The sequence below is a fragment of the Myxocyprinus asiaticus genome, chromosome 22, assembly GCF_019703515.2.
Source record: "Myxocyprinus asiaticus isolate MX2 ecotype Aquarium Trade chromosome 22, UBuf_Myxa_2, whole genome shotgun sequence".
NCBI lineage: Eukaryota > Metazoa > Chordata > Actinopteri > Cypriniformes > Catostomidae > Myxocyprinus > Myxocyprinus asiaticus.
The window spans coordinates 37,082,206-37,106,976 of record NC_059365.1 but is presented as its reverse complement, the minus strand read 5'-3'; the positions used below and the strand labels follow the sequence as shown (position 1 = coordinate 37,106,976).

The 24,771-nt window shown below is 35.9% G+C and overlaps 3 protein-coding genes across 4 annotated transcripts in view; 2 read left to right on the top strand and 1 right to left on the bottom strand.

The window, feature by feature from the left end:
• Positions 1-913: 913 nt before the first annotated feature.
• LOC127412587 (60S ribosomal protein L26-like) lies at positions 914-4,815 on the bottom strand. The gene is made up of 4 exons (XM_051649059.1): positions 4,745-4,815; positions 3,972-4,144; positions 3,529-3,669; positions 914-1,080 (listed from the first exon to the last, which is right to left on the bottom strand). Exons 2-4 carry the CDS (start codon positions 4,137-4,139, stop codon positions 952-954), a joined length of 438 nt encoding a protein of 145 aa, XP_051505019.1. The 5' UTR covers positions 4,140-4,144; positions 4,745-4,815; the 3' UTR covers positions 914-951.
• Positions 4,816-7,335: 2,520 nt separating this feature from the next.
• LOC127412586 (interleukin-17B-like) lies at positions 7,336-10,984 on the top strand. 2 transcript variants are annotated; one of them, XM_051649057.1, is made up of 3 exons: positions 7,336-7,409; positions 8,949-9,271; positions 10,506-10,984. In XM_051649057.1, the coding sequence occupies exons 1-3, from the start codon at positions 7,362-7,364 to the stop codon at positions 10,753-10,755; spliced, it is 621 nt and encodes a 206-aa protein (XP_051505017.1). In that variant the 5' UTR covers positions 7,336-7,361; the 3' UTR covers positions 10,756-10,984. The 2 variants fall into 2 exon arrangements, with proteins under 2 accessions (XP_051505017.1, XP_051505018.1); XM_051649058.1 differs by lacking the exon at positions 7,336-7,409 and adding an exon at positions 8,726-8,843.
• An 8,264-nt stretch (positions 10,985-19,248) lies between these two features.
• The window catches only part of LOC127412583 (serine/threonine-protein phosphatase 2A 55 kDa regulatory subunit B beta isoform-like), a 98,231-nt gene continuing 92,708 nt past the window's right edge, over positions 19,249-24,771 (top strand). The window contains exon 1 of the mRNA XM_051649052.1: positions 19,249-19,460. Within this exon, the coding sequence (XP_051505012.1) occupies positions 19,382-19,460 (79 nt within the window). The 5' untranslated portion in view covers positions 19,249-19,381. The remainder of the gene's footprint in view (positions 19,461-24,771) is intronic.

Here is a 24,771-nt window from a genome sequence, read left to right as displayed (position 1 = left end):
TTCATATCTTCAGAAGCGATATGATAGGTGTGGGTGAGAAACATATCTATATGTAAGTCTTCTTACTATAAATCTCCACTTTCAATTCTGAAAATCACATGGTACCTGTTTAGTTTCACTTTCACATCTGAATTTGAAAGTGGAGATTTACAGTAAAAAGACCTTAAAATTGATCTACTTCTCACCCACACAGATCATTGTGCTTCAGAAGACAGAAAAGCATGCCCACTGGAGTCTTATGGATTACTTTCTGCATTTATGTGCTTTTTTTGGACCTTCAAAATGATCACCATTCACTTGCACTGAAAGGACCATCAGAGCTGAAATATTCTCCTTAAAATGTTCGTGTTCAGCGGAAGGAAGTCATACACATCTGGGATGGCATTAGGGTGAGTAAATGAGATCATTTAAATTTTTCAGAACCGTGAATTCGGTTTGGGGTCTATTTGACCCAAAAACACATCTTAGAAAAATACAATAAAACAAACCAAAGTAAACAACTGACAAGATGGTACTACTGTATGGTCTACTACACCAATCAGGTAATCCTAGTGTATGAACATTCCCTGCCTTTTCTTAATTTATCCTTGCAGTGTCCTAGACCACATAAAGAAATATTACATTATCGTGGAGGATGTTCGAAGCACGTTAAGTTGAAATAGTTCATAAATAGCTCTCATAAGATTAGTAAAGGTTACCACGTAATGCAAAGTTTCATTAAAGTTCTCTCTCAGACCCAAAACAGAACATGAGGGTCTAATAAAATCAGATAATTTCAGGACACAACGCTGTCTTGTTTGCTTTACCACATTAAAAGTGCATACACAATTGAACTCAAACCTAAAATACTTCCACAGCGCAAGTACAATTTGGTAAATCACACTCTCAAAGGAGTCAAAAGGACCACAAAAAATTAAGTTTTTACAGTCTTTTATTGATAGCAAAATCATTTCATTCCTGCATTTTCTCAATGGTCTCCTCCTTGTATTTGCCCTTCTCCTTATTGTCCTGTCGGGACTTGGACTTGCGCTCAAGGATCTTCTTGCGATCCTTGTCGAGCTTTAGCCTGGTGATCACCACCTGGAGGACAAGATTTTTTTGATTGGATTAAAACGTCCACTAAAGTGCAGAAAAACAGCCTGAAGAACCAGTCAGTCAAATATAATTGCATATATCAGCTCTAACAACACAGTTAAACAGCTCAGATGCACTGTAATGTTAAAGGAATAGTCCACCTAAAAATGTAAATTCTCTTATATACTCATCCTCATGCCATCCCAGATGTGTATGACTTCTTTTCTTCTTCTGAACACAAAGATTTTAAAAGAATATTTCAGCTCTGTAGGTCCATACAATGCAAGTGAATGGTGACCAGGTCTTGGAAGCTCCAAAAAGCACAAAGTCAGCAAAAAAAAAAAGTAATCCATACAACTCCAGTGGTTAAATCCAGGTCTTCTGAAGCAATCCTGTTCGTTTTGGGTGAGAACAGACCAAAATAAAGCTCATTTTTCACTGTACATATTGTCATTGCAGTCTCTAGACACGATCATGATTTCAAGCTTGATTATGCTATAGGAAGTGCAATCAAGTTTGAAATCATGAATGCCAAGGAGACTGCTGTCAAGATGTAAAGAATGAATTGAGTTATATTTTGGTCTGTTCTCACCCAACACCAACTGGATCACTTCAGAAAACATTGATTAAACCACTGGAGTCTTATGGATTAATTTTATGCTGATTTTGTGCTTTTTGAAGCTTCAAAGGTCTGATCACCATTCACTTGCTTTGGACCTACAGAGCTGAGATATTCTTCTAAAAATCTTCATTTGTGTTCTGCGGAAGTCATACACATCTGGGATGGCATGAGGGTGAGTAAATAGAGAATTTGCATTCCTTTAAATGCAGCCATTTGTCTGTCCTTCTTGCAGATGATTCCTTATTAACAAAGAAGTTAATAAAATAACTGACAATTCTGATCACAAAAAGGGACTTTCTAATAAGCACAAACAGGGCTAATAACTGTTCACAGTTATAACATCTCATTAACAAGCAATCCATAACTCTAAACAGATCATCTGGATATGCTCAGACATCCATCTGTACAATCTAGGGAACTATGCTCAGATATAGGAACATAAATGTGTCTGTGATCACACACACTGGATAAAGGATCTTTTAACATTTTGTCAGGAAGAAGAGTGGCAATACAGTTAATCCAAAGCCACCGGCTTTGATGCAATAAAACTAGTTCCAACATAACTTACTGATTTATCTTTAATGAAATAGATGCAGTCAATATTTACTTGATAAACCATATAAAAAATAATTACAAAAGTATTTAGTGTGCTACCTTTCAGGCAGCCAGATGCTTCAACTGCACACTAACCGACAGATCTATATAATATCCCAATATTTGGCCATTTTGAGAATAAGCACATACACTCGTCCGATTAACAGACTGGTTATCTGCCCCTTGTGGCCAAACTCTACTGACAGCCTAATAAATCACAATATTTTGTCTTCAGTTTCAGTAGATTTAGAGTAAATATTGCGTAAGTTCATTTTTAGTCATTTTGTACACATCTCATTTGCTGTGATTTAGTATGGGAGATCAGGGCCTTGCATTGACATGCGTTTTGGGTGATCGCAATCGGATTGCACTTGGCCACATTAACAGGTGTAAATGCACCCAAGACACATTGTGATCGGATCACTGAAACCACATTCAGAGGTGGTTAGGAATGGATTCTGATCACATTCAAAGAAGGTGTACATGGACATCCATTTTTCATTATTTTGATACACCTATGCAAGTATTTAATTATGTGATAAGGTAACGCTACAGTCACCCGTTCTTAAAATGCTGGGTTGCGGACAGTTGCCCTTTTCTGTTAATTCAGCCATCACAATGTTAAAGATACAACAGATACTTGCAATCTTGTCACCCGAACAATAAACAATATCCCATTCATTATTCCATTGGAACAGGGGTGTCAAACTCAGGTCCTGGAGGGCCACAGTCCAGCAGAGTTTAGCTCCAACCTTAATTAAACACACCTGAAGCAGCTAATCAAGTTCTTCAGGAGTGCTTGAAGATTACGAGGCAGCATTTTAGAGCAGGACTGGAACTAAACTCTGCAGGGCTGCGGCCCTCTAGGAACTGAGTTTGACACCCCTGCATTGGAATATCTCGGCTCTCTCCCTAAATCGACACTTGCTCACGTGTTTCAAATGAGAATCATATTTAGCACTTACAAAGCGCAGAATGCATGATGATTATCATTACATTTGCTGCAGCGAACCGAAATTTAGCTTAGGCGGCTGCCACAAAAACAAAGCAAAAAAAACTGACTGTCAAAGTGATGGAAAGCGTTTTAATTATCCATCAATGTTTTTAAAATTAGCTAAAGACAGAATATTTTCAGACAGCCTGCCCCATATATAACACATATCAGTCGTTAGCATAATTTTTTCCTTATGAAGAAACAAACAAAACAAAAAACTTCTGTAGATATAACGGTCCCGTACCTTGCTGGGGTGGATGCCAACATGGACTGTGGTGCCATTGGCCTTCTCACGCTGCACACGCTCGATGTAAATGACATACTTCTTCCTGTAGACCTGGACAACTTTGCCAATCTGTTGGCCTTTGTAGTGTCCCCGTACAACCTGATGAAAATAAGCAAGACAAGTTAAATGGGCCAGTAAGATGACCATCTTTCTCCCTTTAGAAGTTCACCACTAAAGATGCCGTTAAAAGCATTTTCACTATTTAAATTTTACAGACACAGCATCTCCACAAATGTACAGATTTTTTAACAGCACGAGACCAAAACTACTGATCTAGCCCAAAACAACCAGTGAAACCAAGACCACGTCCAAACTTATCCGTTTATATTTTAACACATTTTAGTGTGGACATGTCCTAAATGACAGTGCTCGGGTTGGATAAATTGGCAATGTCACCTCACCTGGACCTCATCGTCCTTCCGGATGGGCATGGACCTCACGTTGTATTTCTGGCGGAGCTCTTTGGACAGAGGGGAGGACATGATCTTCCTGCGGATGTGTGAAGGGGCATTGAAGTGCCTCTTGCGGTTCTTGCGCCGGGAAGAGGTCACAAATATATTGAGCTTCATGATGGCTGCAAATAATAGGACACAGTTCAAACTCCACTCCACACAAATTATCAGATTAAAATCAAACAATGCCTCTTCACATCTGTCCTACAGATGTGTTACTCAGTTGTAACTTTTTGGACATATGAGAACATCTCGCACAATAATTCCCATTATTTTAAGTAATGCGGCCATGCTGTCCCAAAACAATAACACCCTATTAATTTCAAAACATGTGCTTTGACGCCATGTCCAGTATTTCGTGTATAGCGTTGAGCGACATGGAAGTCAAAACTGACAACATTCTTGTCACATTTTCACTGAGTTTCAAGAGTGATTGAGCGAAAACCTGTGCCACTTCAAGAAACTAATTTACTGTCTTGTTTTGCGATGTAAATATTGCTAACGTTACTCACACAGGACAGGACAGAGCTCCTATGGCAGTCACTGGCTAAACTTTGGCGACTAAATCTAACGTAATTGTGTACTGTGTGGAAGAAATAACACTCCTAAATTAACGATAGAGATATTGTGTAACGATAATGTGTGTTTTAACATTTAAGGGACACGAAATCCACATGGATGGCAAAGGATGTTTGTGAAATGCTTTAGCAATCTTTGCTTACCCTGCCGCTTGTCGCTATGGCCGCCGGAAAAGAGACTTGAAATCTACTTCCGCTAGAATTAGTTGTAGAGCAAATCTCGCGAGATCACTGTGGAAAATGGGATTTCGGTGGCCGTGTTGACCTCTTGTTTCTTGTGTGAATCATTGCATTTTAAAAATCTGTGATGTAAAAAATCTGTGATGTACAAAAAAAGTAAAATAATAATAATATAATAATCGGTGCAAAGGATAACATTTACATATTGGAGATTAAAAATAATTTGAATGGTTACTAATCATTTCTTTAACATTGGAAATTTACTATAACTGCATAAAACAAATAGGCATAGCAAAAGTGAAAATGATGTATTTTTGTATTAAATGGCCTTTGTATATTATACGAAATACAGTGTGATTAAACTTAATATAAATGAACAAAAACCTGTCAACAGACATAAATTAGATGAACTGCTCCAAATAAAAAACCCTACGCCCTCTTCAATTTTCTTTGTCATAACAAAGTAATGTTATAAAGGGGCACGTGATAGTTTTGCTGACTGTATTCACCCAGAAATAAAAATATTACATTATAATATTATTAGACTATATATATATATATATATATATATATATATATATATATATATGCATCTGTGTGGAAAGGCCTGAAAAGCATTACCAAGAATAAGCAGTGTTGGGTAAGTTACTCTAAAAAAGTAATTAATTACATCTGCTACAGTGTAATTAGATTACTGTACTAATTACTCTGTCTGATAAGTAATTGCATTACTTATTACTAATTACTTTCTAAAATCCTTATCAACCTCGACCCAATGTAAAATACAAGGATAGACACGAAACTGTTCTTTTCATTCTTTCAAATAAATCATATAAAATCAAATAAATTATTCATGCACTGGCCAAAGAATTTAAGGGGGTAGTGTAAAATTTTAACATTAGACGATTTTAAATTCACTCTTGTTTTATATAGAATTGTTCTATAGTCTGTACAGTATTTAACACAATTACATCAGAAGTAACTGTAATTAAATTACTGAAAAATTAAGAGTAATCCCTTACTTTTTACAATGAAAAAGTCATTTCATTACAGTAATTAATTACTTAGTAATGCATTACACTCAACACTGAGTATATGACACCATCCCCTTGCTCTGTAGAGAATCAACTAATGGCTGATGAACTGAATGTGTTTTACTGCACACCCGTTCCCCGCTCTTATCTTCACTTCACACACACATCAACACCTCCTGGAACCCCCCTATGGAGTCAAAATGATGACATATATTTGCCAAAAAATAAAAATAAAGTATTGCAAAAGACAAAGCTGTACTTAATTGCAAAAAACAATGTATGTTGTAAACGAAACCCAAGAATTGAGATCCTTTTTTAATCTGCAACAAACTTTTGGCATACATTTTTTTGCAACACTTATTTTTCTTGAGTTTCACTTTGCGGAAAGTATTTTTTTTCTTTGCGATGCTCCTTTTAATGTTCACGGTACTTCTTTCCCTTTGCGCTTCATTTCTCTTTGCGCTTCACTATGTGGCACTGTTTTGACATGGGGCGGAGTTTCGAGTCTGATGACATCACGTGGGGTGTGGCTTATTCAGGAGGTCAAGGAGCATGTGCAGTTTACATGCACCATGATGTCCACTAACTTCAAAACAAGCGGACACGATCAGCAGAAAAATGTCACTGCGATTTAAAGTTTGTCTAATTTTCTCTCATTTCTAACCAAGAATAATTTCACTTAATGTTATAAGCTGAAAAAAGCTCATTTATAGAGTAAAAATCCTGGTTACGTTGCATTTGTGCTTCATGTAACTTTTTAGCTAATATCGCTGGCCTGTGTCTTTTGATGTTACAGTCTGCTATTTTCACCTTTACTCGGTTTTTAAAAAATTTTCAAATGTCAGGTACATAGATCTTCATATCAACACTGCAGGATTAACACTAAATTTGGACACCAACTCTTTATTTAAAGAGAGGAAAATACAATGGTTTTAATTCAGACTTGTGTTAGATTAACTCCAATTTGAGATAAGTTATCTCTGAACTCCTAAACTTTTCATTAACATCACAATTTTAACTCTGGTAAATTTGCTTTGCTGTGTGTGTGTGTATATATATATATATGTACTGTATGTATATATATATATATATATATATATATATATATATATATATATATATATATATATATATATATATATATATATGTGTGTGTGTGTGTGTGTGTGTGTGTGTGTGTGTGTGGGCAGGTTTGGGTGGTTTACGGGGATATTTTTTTAGGTTACAAACTGGTAATTACTAGGGTATTATGTTATAAATGTGGTTTATGAGGACATTTCTAGTGTCCCCATAATTCAAATAATTTAAAAAACATACTAAACAATGTTGTTTTGAAAATGTAAAAATGCAGAAAGTTTTTTGTGAGGGTTAGATTTAGGGGTAGGGTTAGGAGATAGAATCTATAGTTTGTACAGTATAAAAATCATTATGTCTATGGAGAGTCCTCATAATGACAGCCGCACCAACATGTCTATTTATGTCAACTCTATTTATAAGAGAGAGATTGAGGAATACCAAAAAGGTGTGGGCACAACTTCAAAAAAAGGATGAGGTACAGGGGGGGGAATGAGGTCCCGGATCATCAAAGACCTGAGGTATGCATTTAAGGGTTAAAGATTTATTTATTTAATGATTTTATTTCTATTAATTTTGCCCTCCATACAAAACAACAAGATACAGTCAGAATGTACAACATAATAATGTCTTATGGAGTTTCACATGTGCTTTGACTTTCACAGGTTCTTTTAGCATTCTACTCCCTTTTTCAAAAGGTTATACAGAACAAGAGAGAAGGCAAATCTGAGTCACTAGTCATTTTATTAGGCTGATGTAATTGTCTGAGAATTTGAAAACAGTTTTTATTCTGAATCTGATTTTTTTTTGGCTTTTATCCAACCGACCTTTAAAATTAGCAAAACATTAGTTTGCCACAAGTGTTCTCTTTGAAAATGCCTGCCTATTAAACTGTCCTGACATGTCATAACAGCAGGTGTTCTTTTACACATCACAATGAAATCCATTGTGAAAATAAAAATGGCATTGAATGAGCCAGATGAGGGGAAAAACACGGATTGACCCAATCTGTAGCTGTAGATACTGTTCTCTGCACTATAGGTTCCAGACACTCTTCTTTGGTTCCCAGAATGGGTCTAAGGCGCATAAAGCTCTGTCTGGTTGTTTGTTCTCAGGCTTTGGGACTTAAGCATAAAAAGGGTCTTTTGAGTGAATACCATTCAATAGATACACATGAAAATGACAAAGGTACAAAGCTCTTAAGATTAGTATTTCTCAGGTCTTAGTGTTCTGTGAAATTACCCAAAATTCTCTTGAAAACATATCGTACACCTGTAAATTTGTAACAATATGCTCTCTTTGAACTAATGATTAATCAGACAGGGAAACACAGCAGCGTTTTAACAAGGCTTAATAACTTTGTTTGCAAAGAAAATCACATAGGGGAGACTGGGGCTAGTTGTCACATGTGGAAAATGTCACGGTATCTCAAGAAAATATTTGTAACTATAAGGTTTTGAGTCAAAAGTTTAGTTTCTAGCAGCTTTTTTGTATAATGGCTCCAAACAACTAATTCAAACTTTGTGAATTCTATCCAGCAAAACAAAAACTAAAAAAATATTTTTTTGAAATAGCTCTTCATTAAAGAACTGAACACAATAAAATCATCTATCGATCGATCTGTCTATCTATCTATCTATCTATCTATCTATCTATCTATCTATCTATCTATCTATCTATCTGTCTATTTCTCTGTCTGTCTGTCTGTCTGTCTGTCTGTCTGTCTGACGTGACAGAGTTACATATACATGAATAGACCCATAGCTTGTTCATGTGGCCCCACCTTGAACTATTCAGTTCAGGTGTGTCCCTGTAGGTTACTGTGTTAGCGTGAGGCATGACACTTCAGTATGAGTAATCCCGTGCTCAATCCATTTAATGCAAGATCACGGCAAGGAAACATATAACCTAATGCAATCTGACTGAAAACAATGTGGAAAAATATTTGGAATAAGGTGAGTCCCAAAAATTATATAAAAAAAAAGTGATGAATGACAAATTACTAATTAAATTAATTAGAAAAAACCTCAGCACTTCATATTGAATATGTTTTTTTACAGCTGTTCCTGGTCCTGATGGTGGGGAACGTGTTTGTGCTCACTGAAACAAAGTATACCAGCAGAGATGGAAAAACTTGGAGAAGAAAACTGGAGTCAAATCTTCGGCGGAACGCCTCGTCTGTCAGAATTTCCCCGGATCCAATGATGACAGGTTCAGAATCAGCCGTGGTGTTGCCTGGTGCTGGTGACATGGACTTTGATAAAAATATTGAGGACATGGTGTCCCAAGTCAGAAACAATCCCAACTTATCCATTAGCAAATGTGTGGTGGATCGCAAACTCTGGATGTCCAACAGTCGCAGCCTCTCTCCATGGTCCTACAGGTAGGCAGAGTTGCCCTTGGATATTTGGGGGTCATTTTTGTTAATAACCTTTGAAACACAAAATTTTATATATATTTTCTTAACTCTTCTGTTCTATTTAGAAACTGAGAGACCTTCTAATAATAATAATAATAAAACAGGTATCAGGTTGATACTTAGCCTATCTATTCCTGATTTATAGAAAACAGACTATAAACTACATTTCAAATGAATAACATGTTTCAAAGTTTCTTCACGAAAAATGTGACACAACTGATATTTACATATGCTATCCTCTAATTGGTGTACACATTTAATATAACATTTTTTTTTTTTTGCAATTGATAAAATCCCAGCTAAAGTTTCTTTTGGTTCTTAAAACATTCTGCGAACATTAATTTAAGGTTATATTAAAAAAAAAAAAAAAAAAAAAAAAAAAAAAGAAAGTTCATAGAATGTTAAGGATTGGCTCCCCAAAAACAGCCAAACAGGATCTTGGCAAACACAAAACGTTCCCCTAACGTTAGCGTTTGGTTCTCATTTGTTTTGCTTTTTTAACCAATTCCTAACGTTCTAGGAACTTTTTCTTTTAATGGTTTTATTTTTTTATAACCATAAACTAATGTTCCCTGAATGTTGCAGGGAGCTTTTTGTGTGACAACCTAAAAATAAATTCTCTAATGGTTATTTTTAGGGTTTTATTTTTAAAACCATAAACTAACCTTCCCAGAATGTTGCAGGAAGGTTTTTGTGTGACACTAAGAATCTATAATAACTATTCCTAATTTTATGAGACCTGATTATAAACATGCCCTGTGAATAACAAGTCCTTTATGAAACAATGTGACAAAATACTATGCTCTGGTTGGTGTCCACTCCACGCGCGCACGCACACACACATATATATAGTTCAATTGGTAAAATCCTAGCTAACATTTTGCAGTCACTAGAATGTTCCAGAACGTTGGTTTATGGTTTTAAAAAATAAAACCAAGACAGAACGTTCCTTTAACTTTTGGAATTGCACCCAAGAATAACCAAACGGGAACCCTACGCTAACGTGAGGGGAACCTCTTGTGTTTGCTGGGATAATAGATTAATTTTGAAATGGCTATTATTATTTTTTAAATATGCAGCAGAGGTTCTCTCGGACCCCAAACAGTAAAAAGTCATCTCAGAATATGAGTAAATTGCACATTATTCTGTGTGCGCGCTCAGACGAGACATTGCGTAATGCATCTACCTTTCTATACAGAATCAATCACGATGTAAACCGTAAACCGGTGGACGTCCCCGAGGCCGTGTGCTCATGCGTGGGATGCATCAATCCTTTCACCATGCAAGAAGACCGCTCTATGACCAGCGCACTTATCTACACCAAGATCCCTGTGCGAAGACGTCTGTGCCACCGGCCAACCAGGAAACCGAAAAAAAAGAAATGCATTCCCCGTTACAGAATGGTGGTGGAGAGCATCGCAGTGGGGTGCACGTGCATCGTGGGGTAGCTGAGTGGGACCCACACAACTGTTTTACAGAAGAGGAATTCTGATCCTAATTGTAAATACTTTGATTTTCTATGTGTGAAATAGTAAAGGATGCATTCACTCTGTTAAGTGAACTTAAAACACAAAGTTTTGATGTATGCCCTATTATGAATAAAAAATGTTCTAAAAGATTTTATGATTCAAATGATTACAAGAGATGTTCTCATTTTGACAACAAAAATGGGGAAAACTTATTGTGTTTATATTGAGTTCTATATTATCATCAGTGTTGGGTAAGCAGCTGCTCAAAAAGTAATCCACTACAAAATAGATATTTTTTTTAATGAATTCTACATAAGTATCTATTATTTTAGAAATAAGTGTAACCCAATAATGTACTTAAAAGTAATGAACTTCACTGAAAGATATAGCAACTGTAATCTGATAACATGAATGTGAAATGTAATGCATTAAACTACTTTTTTTTACTAAGTAATTAGATTAGAGTAATTCATTACTTTGTAATCAGATTACACCCAACACTGAATATCATAAGTTTAATTTGTTAGTGTAGTGTGTAGTAATTGTTTAAAACAGTTAGGCTGATGCTTAATTGCATAGGACATTCCTTACAAACAAATAGGCAATCATGCAGCATATTCTATTTATTTAGGATGGCACACTTTTTTTTTTTGTCAGAAAACAAGATGTGCAGGAACACTTTTGTTCCCAGAGGAGGAAAAAAAATGTATATACACAGTAGGTCCTTATAGTACAACAATTTACCCAAAACGAGCTATATACACATTCTTTATAAACAAGTTATACACAAGTTATAACTAACTAGTTGTACAAAAAAGTTCCTCTTGAGGATAGCACACCGGTGACAGCCCATGCACCTTAAAGTGTACAGTTTAGTACTTTTTTTTGTTTTGTTTTTTGTTTTGAGTGTCTATCAACCCTTAAATTCATACCTCAGGTCTTAAGAGAGCCGGAACATTCCACCCCTTACCTGGGCCTTACCCACTTCTTAAGTAACAATATTACTACTAATAGTATAACAACAACAACAGAAAGCCTATATATATATATATATATATATATATATATATATATATATATATATATAATAGATAAAATATACATATATATACAGTACTGGGCAAAAGTTTTAGGCACTTGTGAAAAATGTTGCATAGTGAGGATTTCTTCAAAAATAATGACATAAATAGTTTTCATTTTTCAGTTAACATCATACAAAGTCCAGTAAACATAAAAAAGCTAAATCAATATTTTTTGCCATCTGTTGCAGGGCTCCATGTTCTTGGGAGTTTAAAATGTATATTATCTATTGACAAACTAAAGCTGAAGATATAACTCTCTTAAGACAAATGTTTTTGTGAAACATCTTATGTGCCTAAGACTTTTGCATTGTAGCCTACTATATATACAGAATATATATATATATATATATATATATATATATATATATATATATATATATATACACAGTGCTGTACACATAAGATGTTTCACAAAAACATTTGTCTTAAGATGTTTATTTATATCTTCAACTTTAGAGTGTCAATAGGAAAAATACATTTTAGACTCCCAATGTAACATAGTTGCTGGCTGCTGGCAATGGCAATGATGATGACAAAGTGTAGAGAACCCAAGTGCAGTTTATTTACAAGTGCAGTAATCCAAACGTGATAATCAATAACCCTAACTACAAACGTGAAACATAAAACATAAACATGAACTTGACTATGGCTTGACATAAACGTGGCTTGACTTAAACATCTACAATCACATTCAATACTTGACAAAAGACAATGGTGAACATGAGGCTTAAATACAAGACATGGGAGAACATAAACCAATGAACAAACAGAAATGATAACAAGCTAATTAAACAATAAACCAATGAAACATGACACATGAACATGGAGGGAAAACATGAAATCACATGACAAGGGAACAGGAACTAAACTTTTCAAAATAAAAGACATGAATCAACAAAATGCACATGACACCCAACCATTACTTTTGCAAATAGAAAAGATTAGAATAGAAGAACAGGGCACTTTGCAAGAGATGGCATTGCCCCCACAGAGCCCCCCACTGAACATCGAGTCAGTCTGAGATTACATAAAGAGACAGAAGCAATTGAGACAGCCTAAATATATAGAAGAACTGTGGTGAATTCTCCAAGAAGCTTGGAACATCCTATCTGCCAACAACCAAGAAAAACTGTGTCCAGGTGTACCTAGGAGAATTGGGGCTGTTTTGAAGGTAGTCACACCAAATATTGATGTAACTTTTTTATGTTTACTGGACTTTGTATGATGTTAATTGTTAAATTATTTTGAACAATTAACAATTATTTTTGTCATTATTTTTGAAGACATCCTCACTATGCAACATTTTTCACAAGTGCCTAAAACTTTTGCACAGTACTGTATATATATATATATATATATATATATATATATATATATATATTCAAATTGCTTTATTCCCAAAAGTTTAAAGGGTCGTTAGTGACATTAGTGTTGCAATAGATCTTTCTTATCTATTATTCCTTATTTCATATTTTTATGATTATTTTGTATCTATAGGCCTACTGTATAAGTTTACTATGTCAGGATGTCTATTTCTTTGTTTCTTACAAGACAAGTGAGTACTATATTCATACAAATAACTAATACTATATCATGTCGATTATGTGCACATTTTGCACAACAATTGTGATTTATCAGTCTCTTGTGCGTGTATGTGATTAGGGTGTGCTACTGAAAATGAAGCTGTACGTATATTTAGACTCAATTAATGCCAGAGAAAAGACATATGTGTAACTTACTGTATGTGTTATGTGTAGCAGTATGTGTTTGACAGCCAGTTGTGTCTCATAAAATTTCAGAATCTATTATTTGTTGTCATCTCTTTGCAATATGAAAAATAAAACAAAAAAATATAACAGAATATATTCTATTTTATCATTTTCTAATTGTCTTGAACATGCTTTGTAAATTTTACACTATTTGGGCATTTTGTAGATCAATTTGTGATACATGCAGTATCGCTATAAAGATCCAAGGGATATAATAAAGAGTGGAAAAACAACCATGCATTTAAGAGTACATTTAAAAAAATACAAATACAAACAATTAATTTCAGTTCATGCACGCTTAGAAAAAAAAGTTGAGTGGTCTCGTGCTCCATCAGCTGGGCTCCAACAGTTGTTAAAATGAGATCGAGGGCAAAACTTTCATCCATTGAGACGTTCCAACACACTCTCATGGCGAAATCATCAGGATTTGTACGACTTTTCTAAATTTGGCTAATTCATATGATATCGTGCGACGGCACTCGTTTGAATTCCTACGACTTTCACTACAACCAATGACGTTGCTGGACATCGTTTCCATTTAATACGCGACAATTACTTGCTTCTGTCACACACAACAGCTTCCTGTCATGTTTACACACTCTACTGATTGGTTAAGTTTAGATAAGGAGTTTGGGTTAGGGCATAATATTAATAAGTGTGTCCTTAACGCCTCGTGCGTAGAACTCGTGCTTACTTCCGCATTACACATCCGGGAATTTGCACGTGATAAAATCGTACGAGTTTATGCGAACAGCATCCTGCGAGACCATACGAAATAGCCAACTCGTAAATTATGTATGACTTTTAGAATGATTAAAGAGAGAGTCATAACCCAGTCTCAGTCGGTTAACCAATTCTTAATCACCTCCATCATATAGGTGGTTCCGTTCCGAGGTACGGAAAATAGTGGAGAACAGCGCATGATGCCTGGTATGTCATCTTTTACTGATAAAACGAATGATAATCGTCCACTGAAAAGCCTTTCATCAACTCTGACGATTACTCTTGTTTGATTACTTGCAAAAAGGACAAGGTTTGCTTGGTGAACGATGCTGGTGTTGTGTCCAGGTGAAGGGTCAAACTGAGGTGAACGTAACAGAAGGTTGGAACTGTCAGACAACTGGACAACACTCACAGTTACACTGGCAGCCAAAAGTTTGGAATAATGTATAGAGTTTGCTGTTTCGGAAGGAAATTGGTTCTTAATTTCAGTTTTTGAGTAATCATGCTAAATTGTTAATTTGGTTCTAGTCACTTGCCATTATATCAAACACAGCTGAAAGCTATTTCGTTCTTTAAATTAAGCTTAAAAATGTCTTTGTGGGTTTTTTTTTTTTTTTTTTTTTTTTTTTTTTGAGTTGCCACAGTATGTAATAGACTGGAATGTCTTAAGGTCAACTTATCAGTCTCGTCAGTCAATCATTGTTTTGAGGAATGAAGGCTATACAATGCTTGAAATTGCCAAAAAAACTGAAGATTTTAAACAAAGGTGTACACTACAGTATTCAAAGACAAAGGACAACTGACTCTAACAAGGACAGAAAGAGATGTGGAAGGCCAGATGTACAACTAAACAAGAGGATAAGTACATCAGAGTCTCTAGTTTGAGAAACAGACGCCTCACATGTCCTCAGCTGACAGCTTCATTGAATTCTACCCGCTCAACACCAGTTTCATGTACAACAGTAAAGAGAAGACTCAGGGGTGCAGGCCTTATGGGAAGAATTGCAAAGAAAAAGCCACTTTTGAAACAGAAAAACAAAAAGAAAATGTTAGAGTGGGCAAAGAAACACAGACATTGGACAACAGATAATTGGAAAAAAGTATTTTGGATCTTAACTCCATTGAGCTTTTGTGGGATCAGCTAGACTGTAAGGTGCATGAGAAGTGCCCGACAAGACAGCCACATCTATGGCAAGTGCTACAGGAAGTGTGGGGTGAAATGTCACCTGAGTATCTGGACAAACTGACAGCTGGAATGCCAAGGATCTGCAAAGCTGTCATTGCTGCATGTGGAGGATTTTTGATGAGAACTCTTTGAAGTAGTTTAAGAAGTTCTGAACATTTTTTTTTTTTTTTTTTTTTCAAATTGTAATAGTAATTTTTCATGTTATTAATGTCCTGACTATACACTGTGATCAGTTGAATGCCACTTTGGTGAATAAAAGTACCAATTTATTTCCATAAGAGCAAAATATGTACATTGTTCCAAACTTTTAGCCGCCAATGTATATCGGTTGCTCTTTATTTTACACTTTCAATGATACTCTAAATGCTGCACTCTTGCTCATTTACTCTCAATTGCCGCTCACTTTTTTTTTGTTTTTTTTGCAAAGCAGCTATAAGAGAAAACTTTAAAGCCTGTCCCACTCTTTGACAACAAACCTGACGAGTTCATTTTAAAGTATTGTAATGTTGTTGTCAAGATAGACATTCTGTGCATCAAATAGCTACACTTTCAATCTGAAGACTGTCTGTCAGTGGCGTATCCAGGACATTTTTACTGGGGTGGCCAAGATGGGGCACAGACCTAGTGTGGGGTGGCGATACCGGGAGAACCTTTATGAATGGCACATGATCAAAATGTGTAAATATCGCATTGCTTTGCTTCAACATCTACACATGTAGAATAAATGAATTCTTAAACTCATGCTAGCATTCACTGAATTGTTTGTATTCAAAATCAGACTGTTGTTTTCACATTTGACAGTTTTCTATTCCTGTTCTATTTCAACCTATTACAGTTTCTGGGAATCTCTGGTTATTTTAACATAACATCCATTTTGAAATCAGTAATTGTTTAGGAAAAGTCAGTTCCACATTTTTAAGAGCTATTCTCATTGTAGAGAATTAATCTGCGTATAACATCAGGTATAGTGTATAATCATAAAAAGATACAAGTACAGGTGATAACTGATTGAGGCGCAATTCAATCAATCATTCAATCAATTATTCATTCATTTATTAGCTATAACTGCACTGTCCAGCAGAAATATTGTTAAATTGGGTACAAATCAGTGTGTGAAATTGGCTACGAGGGCTTATAGGTGTCTGTCTAGAAACCCCAAAATTGCAGACTGAGCTCTGAATACATTAAAAAACAAAACTCTATTTACAGTGTCTATTCAGGTTTATTTTCCACATGTTCTGATAGCTTCAATTACTTTGAATATTACCAAATAAAATAGTTAGTCAAATCAGCATTTAAGTGCAATTTGCCCTGCCCCTGCATATTTAAAATGTCAAATAAGGTATAAAAACGTTGAAGATTTTATTGGTCTGACTGACCAATAATACACATAAAGAGCTCATAAATAACTCATGTAAAGATTTAAAGTACAGTCACAGCACAAACCCTTCCATTTCACACACAGGTTAGCCCCATATATATATAACTTTAGCTATTGAACATATACATCTGTAAAACGCTTTACACACCTCCGTCATTAAATCAGAAAACATGGCATTTAATATTTCATGCCAATATAAAGATAACATGCTGAATGTGGTGTAGGGTCTAGCTTACTCTTTAACCTAGCTACTGTAACAATTAAAAAATGTTTTCACATTCACATGAAAATTCGGGATAAATTAAACGTTAGATTAGATGAACATACCTCTCAAATAACAGCTTTCTTTTTGACCACAAATCGACGGAAGTTGGAGGTAGATGCTAGCTCGTGTCAGCTTCGTGCTTCTGACCGACCACTATACTCCAGACCTGGCGCCCGCTGCCCACGACCTGCGGCACCTGCCTGGCCACCCGCGGCCTGCCCCTCCCCCCACTGATCAAAGAGCAGCTCACACAGCTTCAGTCCCACCACTATTATAATGGTCAGAAATATAAAACTGACCCTGGGTCAGTGTGGCTCTAAATCAACAAATGACCTGAGATGTCATCTTTGATTGACAGGTGTTTCTATTGGTTCTTCGTTCTTGTGTTGATGAACATGATGAACTACCAATCAGTTCTGGGGTGGCCACAGGGTGGCCAATGAGATTTCAGGGGTGGCCCAGGCCACCACAGGCCACCCCCTAAAATCGCCACTGCTGTCTGTGAATCAGAATAATGGAGTGCTGATCAGAACATTCAACTGAACTAATCACTCAAATGACACTTGTTCAAACTGAATGATTGCCTCAGCAATAGTACTGCACATTGCAACTGTACTTTTGCACACAAGCTGGAAGATCCTTTCATAGATATACTGTATACAGAGCTGTAGGCAACCTCCATTTCAGTTTTTCTAACCCAATATATCCAGGTCTGTCAATCTATATTTAGAAGCTCTTGTGGCTCATAAATATTAAGAGGTTTTAGTGCATCCTTAAAAAAAAAAAAAAAGAAGCCAGTGAGAGATCCCATCAGTGAGTCAGGCCATGTCAGAGAGAGAGAGAGAGAGAGAGAGACAGAGATAGAAATGATGGTGGGTGAGAATGAACTCTTTGATATTTTGATATGCTGATACCCAGGGGACCAGCACAGATGGCACCTGTTCTCAGAGGCACTGGCCACTCTTGCTGATTTCTCAGCGTGTGATTTCCATGACAAAATATCATACAGTACATGATTCTGCAAATTTGCATTTGAGGTCTGGGCGGCATTTCTCTAGAAATAAAATAGTAATAAAAAAAATAGCTCAGTGTGCTTGTGTTTAAACTGGTAATTATACCTAAAGTTGAGACAGCTGGTTGCCGTTCCAGCAGTGAACTGCTTACTCATGCTCTTAGATGGCGGAGGATGACTGAATAGGTTTTTATGTTACTCAGTAGTGGTTGACCAATACGGTTAGTACTCATAAGTTGTGTTTGTTAACATTAGTTAATGCACTATGAACTAACATGAACTTACAATAAAGAATTGTTTCTTTATTAAATAACATTAAGATTAACAAATGCTGTAATCAATATATGTGGGTGTTATTGTGTGAGATCTTGCACGTGTACTGTACTTGTGTTGCGGGTGTGTCTTCTGTCGACACATGGTCCCAGGTCTTATTTTTAGTCTCATTTGCCAAGCTAGGTTCATCTTTAATACCTCTACACCAGCATCAGAAATTAAGAGGGTATAATTTTGTCACAAAATTCTTAAAACGGAATAGCCTGAATGACTGAATAAAAAAAATAAAAAAAAACCTCTTGTTTGTGGGTCTGTTGTCATAGAAGTATACACGACACCCACTAGATGGCGCTGTTTTGTAACAACATTGAACCGCAAAAAACTTTACTCACTTTCGTTAGCAAGAAGACGGTTTGCTCATGTCTAAAATAAAGCTGGTGATCATAACAAACGATCTATACGCAGTATTTACATTTCTAATTATGTTACAAGGCGTTCCGTAATACACGAGGGGGAAACACTAGAATGTAAACAAAAGAATCAAATTAAATTGCATAGGGTAAAAACCTTAAAATGTCCCAAAACCCCTTAAAATCAGGGTCCATATAGCGTAAAAGTCTATGCAACAGTGCAACTGCCCCCATCGGTATACTTTTCCTGTTTCGCTGCCCCTCCCAACCGATGCTCAGGAAAACAGCTCAGCCCTCCGTCCTTCTAGGATGCAAACATGATGAACTGTGAGGATGCACGTGCACGTCTTCCTGACACACGCATGAACACTGTTTAGGATGCTGTCGTAACTCCGGACACATCCAGACCACACAGCAGCATCCCTCGTGCGGTCCGGATCTGCTGTCATCACACGCGCGGATGGTGGGGAAGGACTCTACCAAAGGAAAACAGAAGTAAGAAAGATGAAATGTTTCTCCCGGTACCTGCCTTACCTCTTCCGACCTCCGAGTATCCTCCTTTCCTCGAGCTGTCACGCGGAAGGTAGGAGCGCCTGCGAGTCACACCACAGACAGAGGGACAGTGATTTTACATTGTGGATCACAGTGTCCTCAAGAGATGCTGTGTAATGACAACTTGGGAAGTGCAAGGGAATTGCATCTGTAGGGATAACTAATGCTTCTTTTGCCGGTTCCAGATAGTAGTATGATGTCAAACATTACATGCAAAAAGACAGACAGACAGATAGATAGATAGAGAAAGTTCAAACGTAAAATGTAGAAGAAATATTGGTAACACTACATTAATGTTCCTTTTGTTAAGGATTTATAAATGGGTTCATTAATGACAAATACATCATTTATAAATCAAAAGCATTATAAATCATTCATATGCAGTCATAGCCAGGGTTGGGGAGTAACGGAATACATGTAACGGGATTAAGTATTTAAAATACAAAATATAAGTAACTGTACTCCACTACAGTTACAACTGAAATCACTGTGCATTTGAACAGCGGTGAAACACTTTCTTATGATGTGTTACATTCATACGAGCAGACAGAGAAGTACGTTTTAAGTAAGTTTGGAGCAGAAGAAATAGAAATAAACCTTGTGTAATTTGTTAGCTTTACGCTAAGCTAAAATGCTATTTCTAGCCATTTTACGTTACCAGGCACGATAATATTTTTATCAATAAAATTCACGCTGGATCATAATTTCTCTTTTTTTAGTAAGACCTTTGATATTAGGGCAAAAATCATATTCTTGATAATAATTTTTGTATTGTTTTCCTGTAAAAACATCTAAAAATCCTTAAAACAAGATCAGTTTGATTTATCTTGTTTTAGAAACAACACTGCATAAGATATTCAGGTTTTTCAGAAAATGTATTTTTAACGTGTATTTTGTCTTACTGTACTGGCAGAGTTTTTATAGTCAAAACATGTGAAAAAATGTACCAGTGCTGAAGAAGTAATCCAAAGTATTTAGAATACATTACTGACCTTGAGTAATCTAATGGAATACATTACAAATTACATTTTACAGCATTTATTCTGTAATCTGTAGTGGAATACATTTCAAAAGTAATCCTCCCAACCCAAAATACATACAAAGGTAAAAAAGAGCAACTTTCATCCAATACTTGCCAAATAGCAAACATTTTAACTGACATGTTATAAATGCTTAATAAATAAACATAGACAATGACATATAGATTGAGCTTCTAGTCCACTCAGAGGCCGAGATATTAAACGAAACAATGGGGGTGGTGCATGAATTGAAAAATAGACTGAATGTCTATGGACGAACACATCTGTGGTGGCTAAAATGCTCTAGAGCACCGTATATATTTATCATAAGATTGCAAACATATACAGTGTTATTTATGAATAATTGGCTCACTATTTGGCAGGTTTTGAAAGTCATCTTTTTTCGGGAAATCCTGAAATACATGTTAACTGTTCAGTTCAGCTTATCACTCAAATTGTTATGCTGATAGTATAAAAATGTATGCAAAGCAGAAGCAGATTTAAATTATAAAATAATTTGCTCTAATGAAGGAAAAGGGAATGTTTACAAAATGTTATGGGATGTGCATGAGTAGATTGAAAATGATGGATCATTGCTGAATCTGTATAAAAGAAATAAAAATACTGTGTTCCTAAGTTGAGACACCTGGTTTAAGAGTAATAAAAGTCTTAGCTACTTTATAGCTGTATTTCCACAAATTTCCGACCAAATGAATGACCTCTCCAGTTATGAATCCATGCTGTCCTTAGAGCCTTCTTCTGCGCTTTTGTGACTTTACAGTTCTAGATTTGAATTTGTCTGCTTATAACTCTGTGTTAAATAATACAGCCTGCATTCATTTGTATAGAGGAAACCATATTATTTGTCCCAAGAAACATCCTTGCGACCATTGGTGAGGATGTGTGAATCAGGTTGCACTATATCTTGCTGATCTAAGTTTATCTTGGTTGCTGCGTATGGTTCCACAGGAAAATGTGGCTCACTAGAAAGATGATTGGGTATTCATATATAATACTAGATTATTTCTATAGGTGTTTATATATATATATATATATATATATATATATATATATATATATATATATATATATATATATATATATATAAAACAGTGTGAAAGAGTGATCCAAACTGAGTGCCAGAGCAGCACTGCCTCTAAACTTTGGTCCTAAAAATATTAAATCATTGTTAGTTTATTTTTCTGGACAGTCCTGTGGTTAGTTATGTTGCAACAATATCAAGGGAAGAAAACAAAGTTGTACCAATGGTTTTTCTGAAAATATCTAATTGGAAATGTATTTGTAAATATTGTTATACTTCAGTTACCTGCATTGCACTTATGTGAAATTGTGACATTTGTAACCCTGATAATTTTAGTGACTGTGTAACATCCAGCAGGGTGGCTATCAAATCCCTTTAGGGCCATGATAGTGAAATATATCGGGTAGTTTTAATATTACAGCAGTAGATTAATAATTCATTGCTGGTTCACTTTGTTTGCAGTCTTGCCAAAGAGTCTTGTTTAGAGGCCTTTTGCTCCTGTCATTTTGATAAGTCATAACTATTGTAATGCAGCATTTCATAATAACAAAGGGAGTCATGTGGGGTTCTTGACCTTATGTGAGAAATAATATAGCTAGACAGCTGACACAGTTTGATAGATGCTTAATGCTGACCAACACCCAATGCTCAGCTGTAGCCACCGCGACAGTGCAGAAAAACAGATGAGTAAATGAGTGAGAGAGTTGGTAATTGTGTAATAGCAGGGCCAATGCTGGGCAGATGAGCAGGGGGTGAAGTAGGGGTGTCAAGGATCTTGAAAAAGCATCTTCTATTCTGTCATCAGGATACTTTTGGCCTTCTCCTCACAGACCATACAAACCCTTTTGACAAAAATTAAGTACTTTGCATTTAATTTAATTACCGCAGATGCACATAAAGTCTTAACTATCACCTAAATGCCAAAAATACGATAAATGATGGATGGATGATGATGGATTGCTACGGCAAAACAAAATTACGTGCTTCGTTACATGTTTAGCTGCAGTTTCCCAGAGAAATGTCCAGTGGTGGGGAGCCAAAAGCGAGTGAAATGATGTTGTAATCAGACATGGTTTTTCAGGTAAATGTTAGATGGATGTTTTAATGAGTAAAACATGCCTCCCTATCCTAAAACTTTAACCTAAACCTAACCAATAGCAAAAAAAAAAAAAGAAGCAAATTAGAGGTAAACAAAACAGACATACTTACTCTAAACCAACACCTAAACCATAGTGTTGTAAAATTAAATACGACATGAAAAGCACATTTTCTGAAGCAACCATGTCCTCTCTTGTCCGTTTTATGACACTTTTGTCTCACATGTCAGCTTGCGTGCTTGACTGGTCTCGAACCGGCGGTCTGCCGAGTCCAAAGTCGAACACACTATAAGGTGAGCAGCCGCAGAAGTTAATCACATTGGAATACGTGTGTAAATGTAGGTGGGTGTGTAATACAAGTGTTAAAATGTAAACAATTGAAAGTGTTTCAATATCATAATATAGCAGTGTGTGAGTAACAGAGCAAAAAATATGTGTTAATAAAGTCATAATCAGCCACTGTAGTCGTGATTTGTGTGAAAATTGTTGTAACACTTTTATTGTTAATTTCACCAGGAAACTGCAGCAAAACGTACAATTTGGAACGCAGACATCAGTTTGCAAAAATTTTGTTTTAGCAACATTCTTTCTATGAGACTAGGTTGAACAAATCACACTTACTGACAGACACCACAAGATCAGGATGCATTTTTGGCTTTCAAACACAAGTGAATGGAACGCAACTCCAAATGCAGGGTTCTCGAGACGTGTTTTTCTAGGTTTTAAACTACATTTAACTTGACACAGTGTTGTTTATGTATGACGCGACACAACCAAAGTGAGCTCCCAAAAGCGTCCATCAGTCTATGGGCGTAGATTTGGCTTGAACATTGGGGGGGTTGGAGCGTGAAGCATTTACATGTTTCCATTGATCATGGTATAAATAATGTGGGGTTGTACTTGCTTGTTTTGATTATTGGGGAATCTACGCCCCTGCATCTTTCACATGTATACATAGACGCATCCTACTTCGGACATATTGATGAGTTCAGTTGCAAAATGGATTGCTGTGGACTGTAGGCCAAATGATTAGCTTATGTTCAACGATATCGAAATAAACAATATATTGCCTTCTAAAACCACTTTTTGTATTGTCTAATCAATGCTTTACTCATCTTCCATAATAATGTAATGTATTTTAATTATCTGAATTATTATATGTATTATATATTATATTTCAAATTTAAATATAAGAATTTTATCATTATTTATTGAACTATTTTTATTTGGGGGTCTTTCTCAGAAAAAATTATTATGCGAAACATGCGATTCGATAAATTAATCAGCACATCATGTAATTAATTCACTTAAATGTTTAATTGATTGACAGCCTTAGTATACAGTATGTATAGCTATAGCTATATCACACAACCCAAGTCACAGACTGATCTAATAGGTTTGTACTCTACACCCGCCGAATGTGATACAGCCTCTTTTACTGGCATAGTCTGTATGTGCCCATGGGTCTGGCCCAGCTTTTAGCATTCAATATCTGGTTGTTCATAGGTGAAAGGATGTTTGTTTGTGTTTGTTTGAATAATGGCTGATGTAATATCAGGGTGTGGACTCAGAGGCTGGGCTGGGGATCGTTTATCTCAAGATGAAAAGGGGACTGAACCAGAACTGCTGTTGGAACACCAGCACCTACAAGCTAAAGGGGGTAGAAACGAGGCGTTTGTCGACTGATGAATTGGTTCTTCCGAGCCCCTGTTGATTTAAGGAGAAAGACAGGATGTTTAGTCATTGCAAGCTTTTCGATGGGTTATTCATGTTTGTGTGTGTGCTGGGAAGGGTGCATGTTCGACAAATACTGTGATGGATTAACTTTTAAACACTGATCATTTTCTCATTGCCTTCTGCTTGTGTCAGGGAAAAACAAGCAGTGACTTGTCATATATAGATATACGTGGGGTCCAAAAGTCTGAGACACACTGAAAATCTGGGATTCAGATTTCAGTATGGAAAAAAGTCATTATAAGTCATTAATGAACTCCTTTATAAACCCTTAATGAAGGGAACATTCAAGTAAAGTGTTACCAAATCTTTCATGTGTAGTTACTGTATATTTCTGTTCTACTTTAAAGGTCTTTATTAGCATTTATTTTTAGCATAATAGCATTCAATGTCATGTTTCCTTTACAAAAGGTTGAAGCTTGATATTCCCTTGTGAAAAAGAAGTACGTT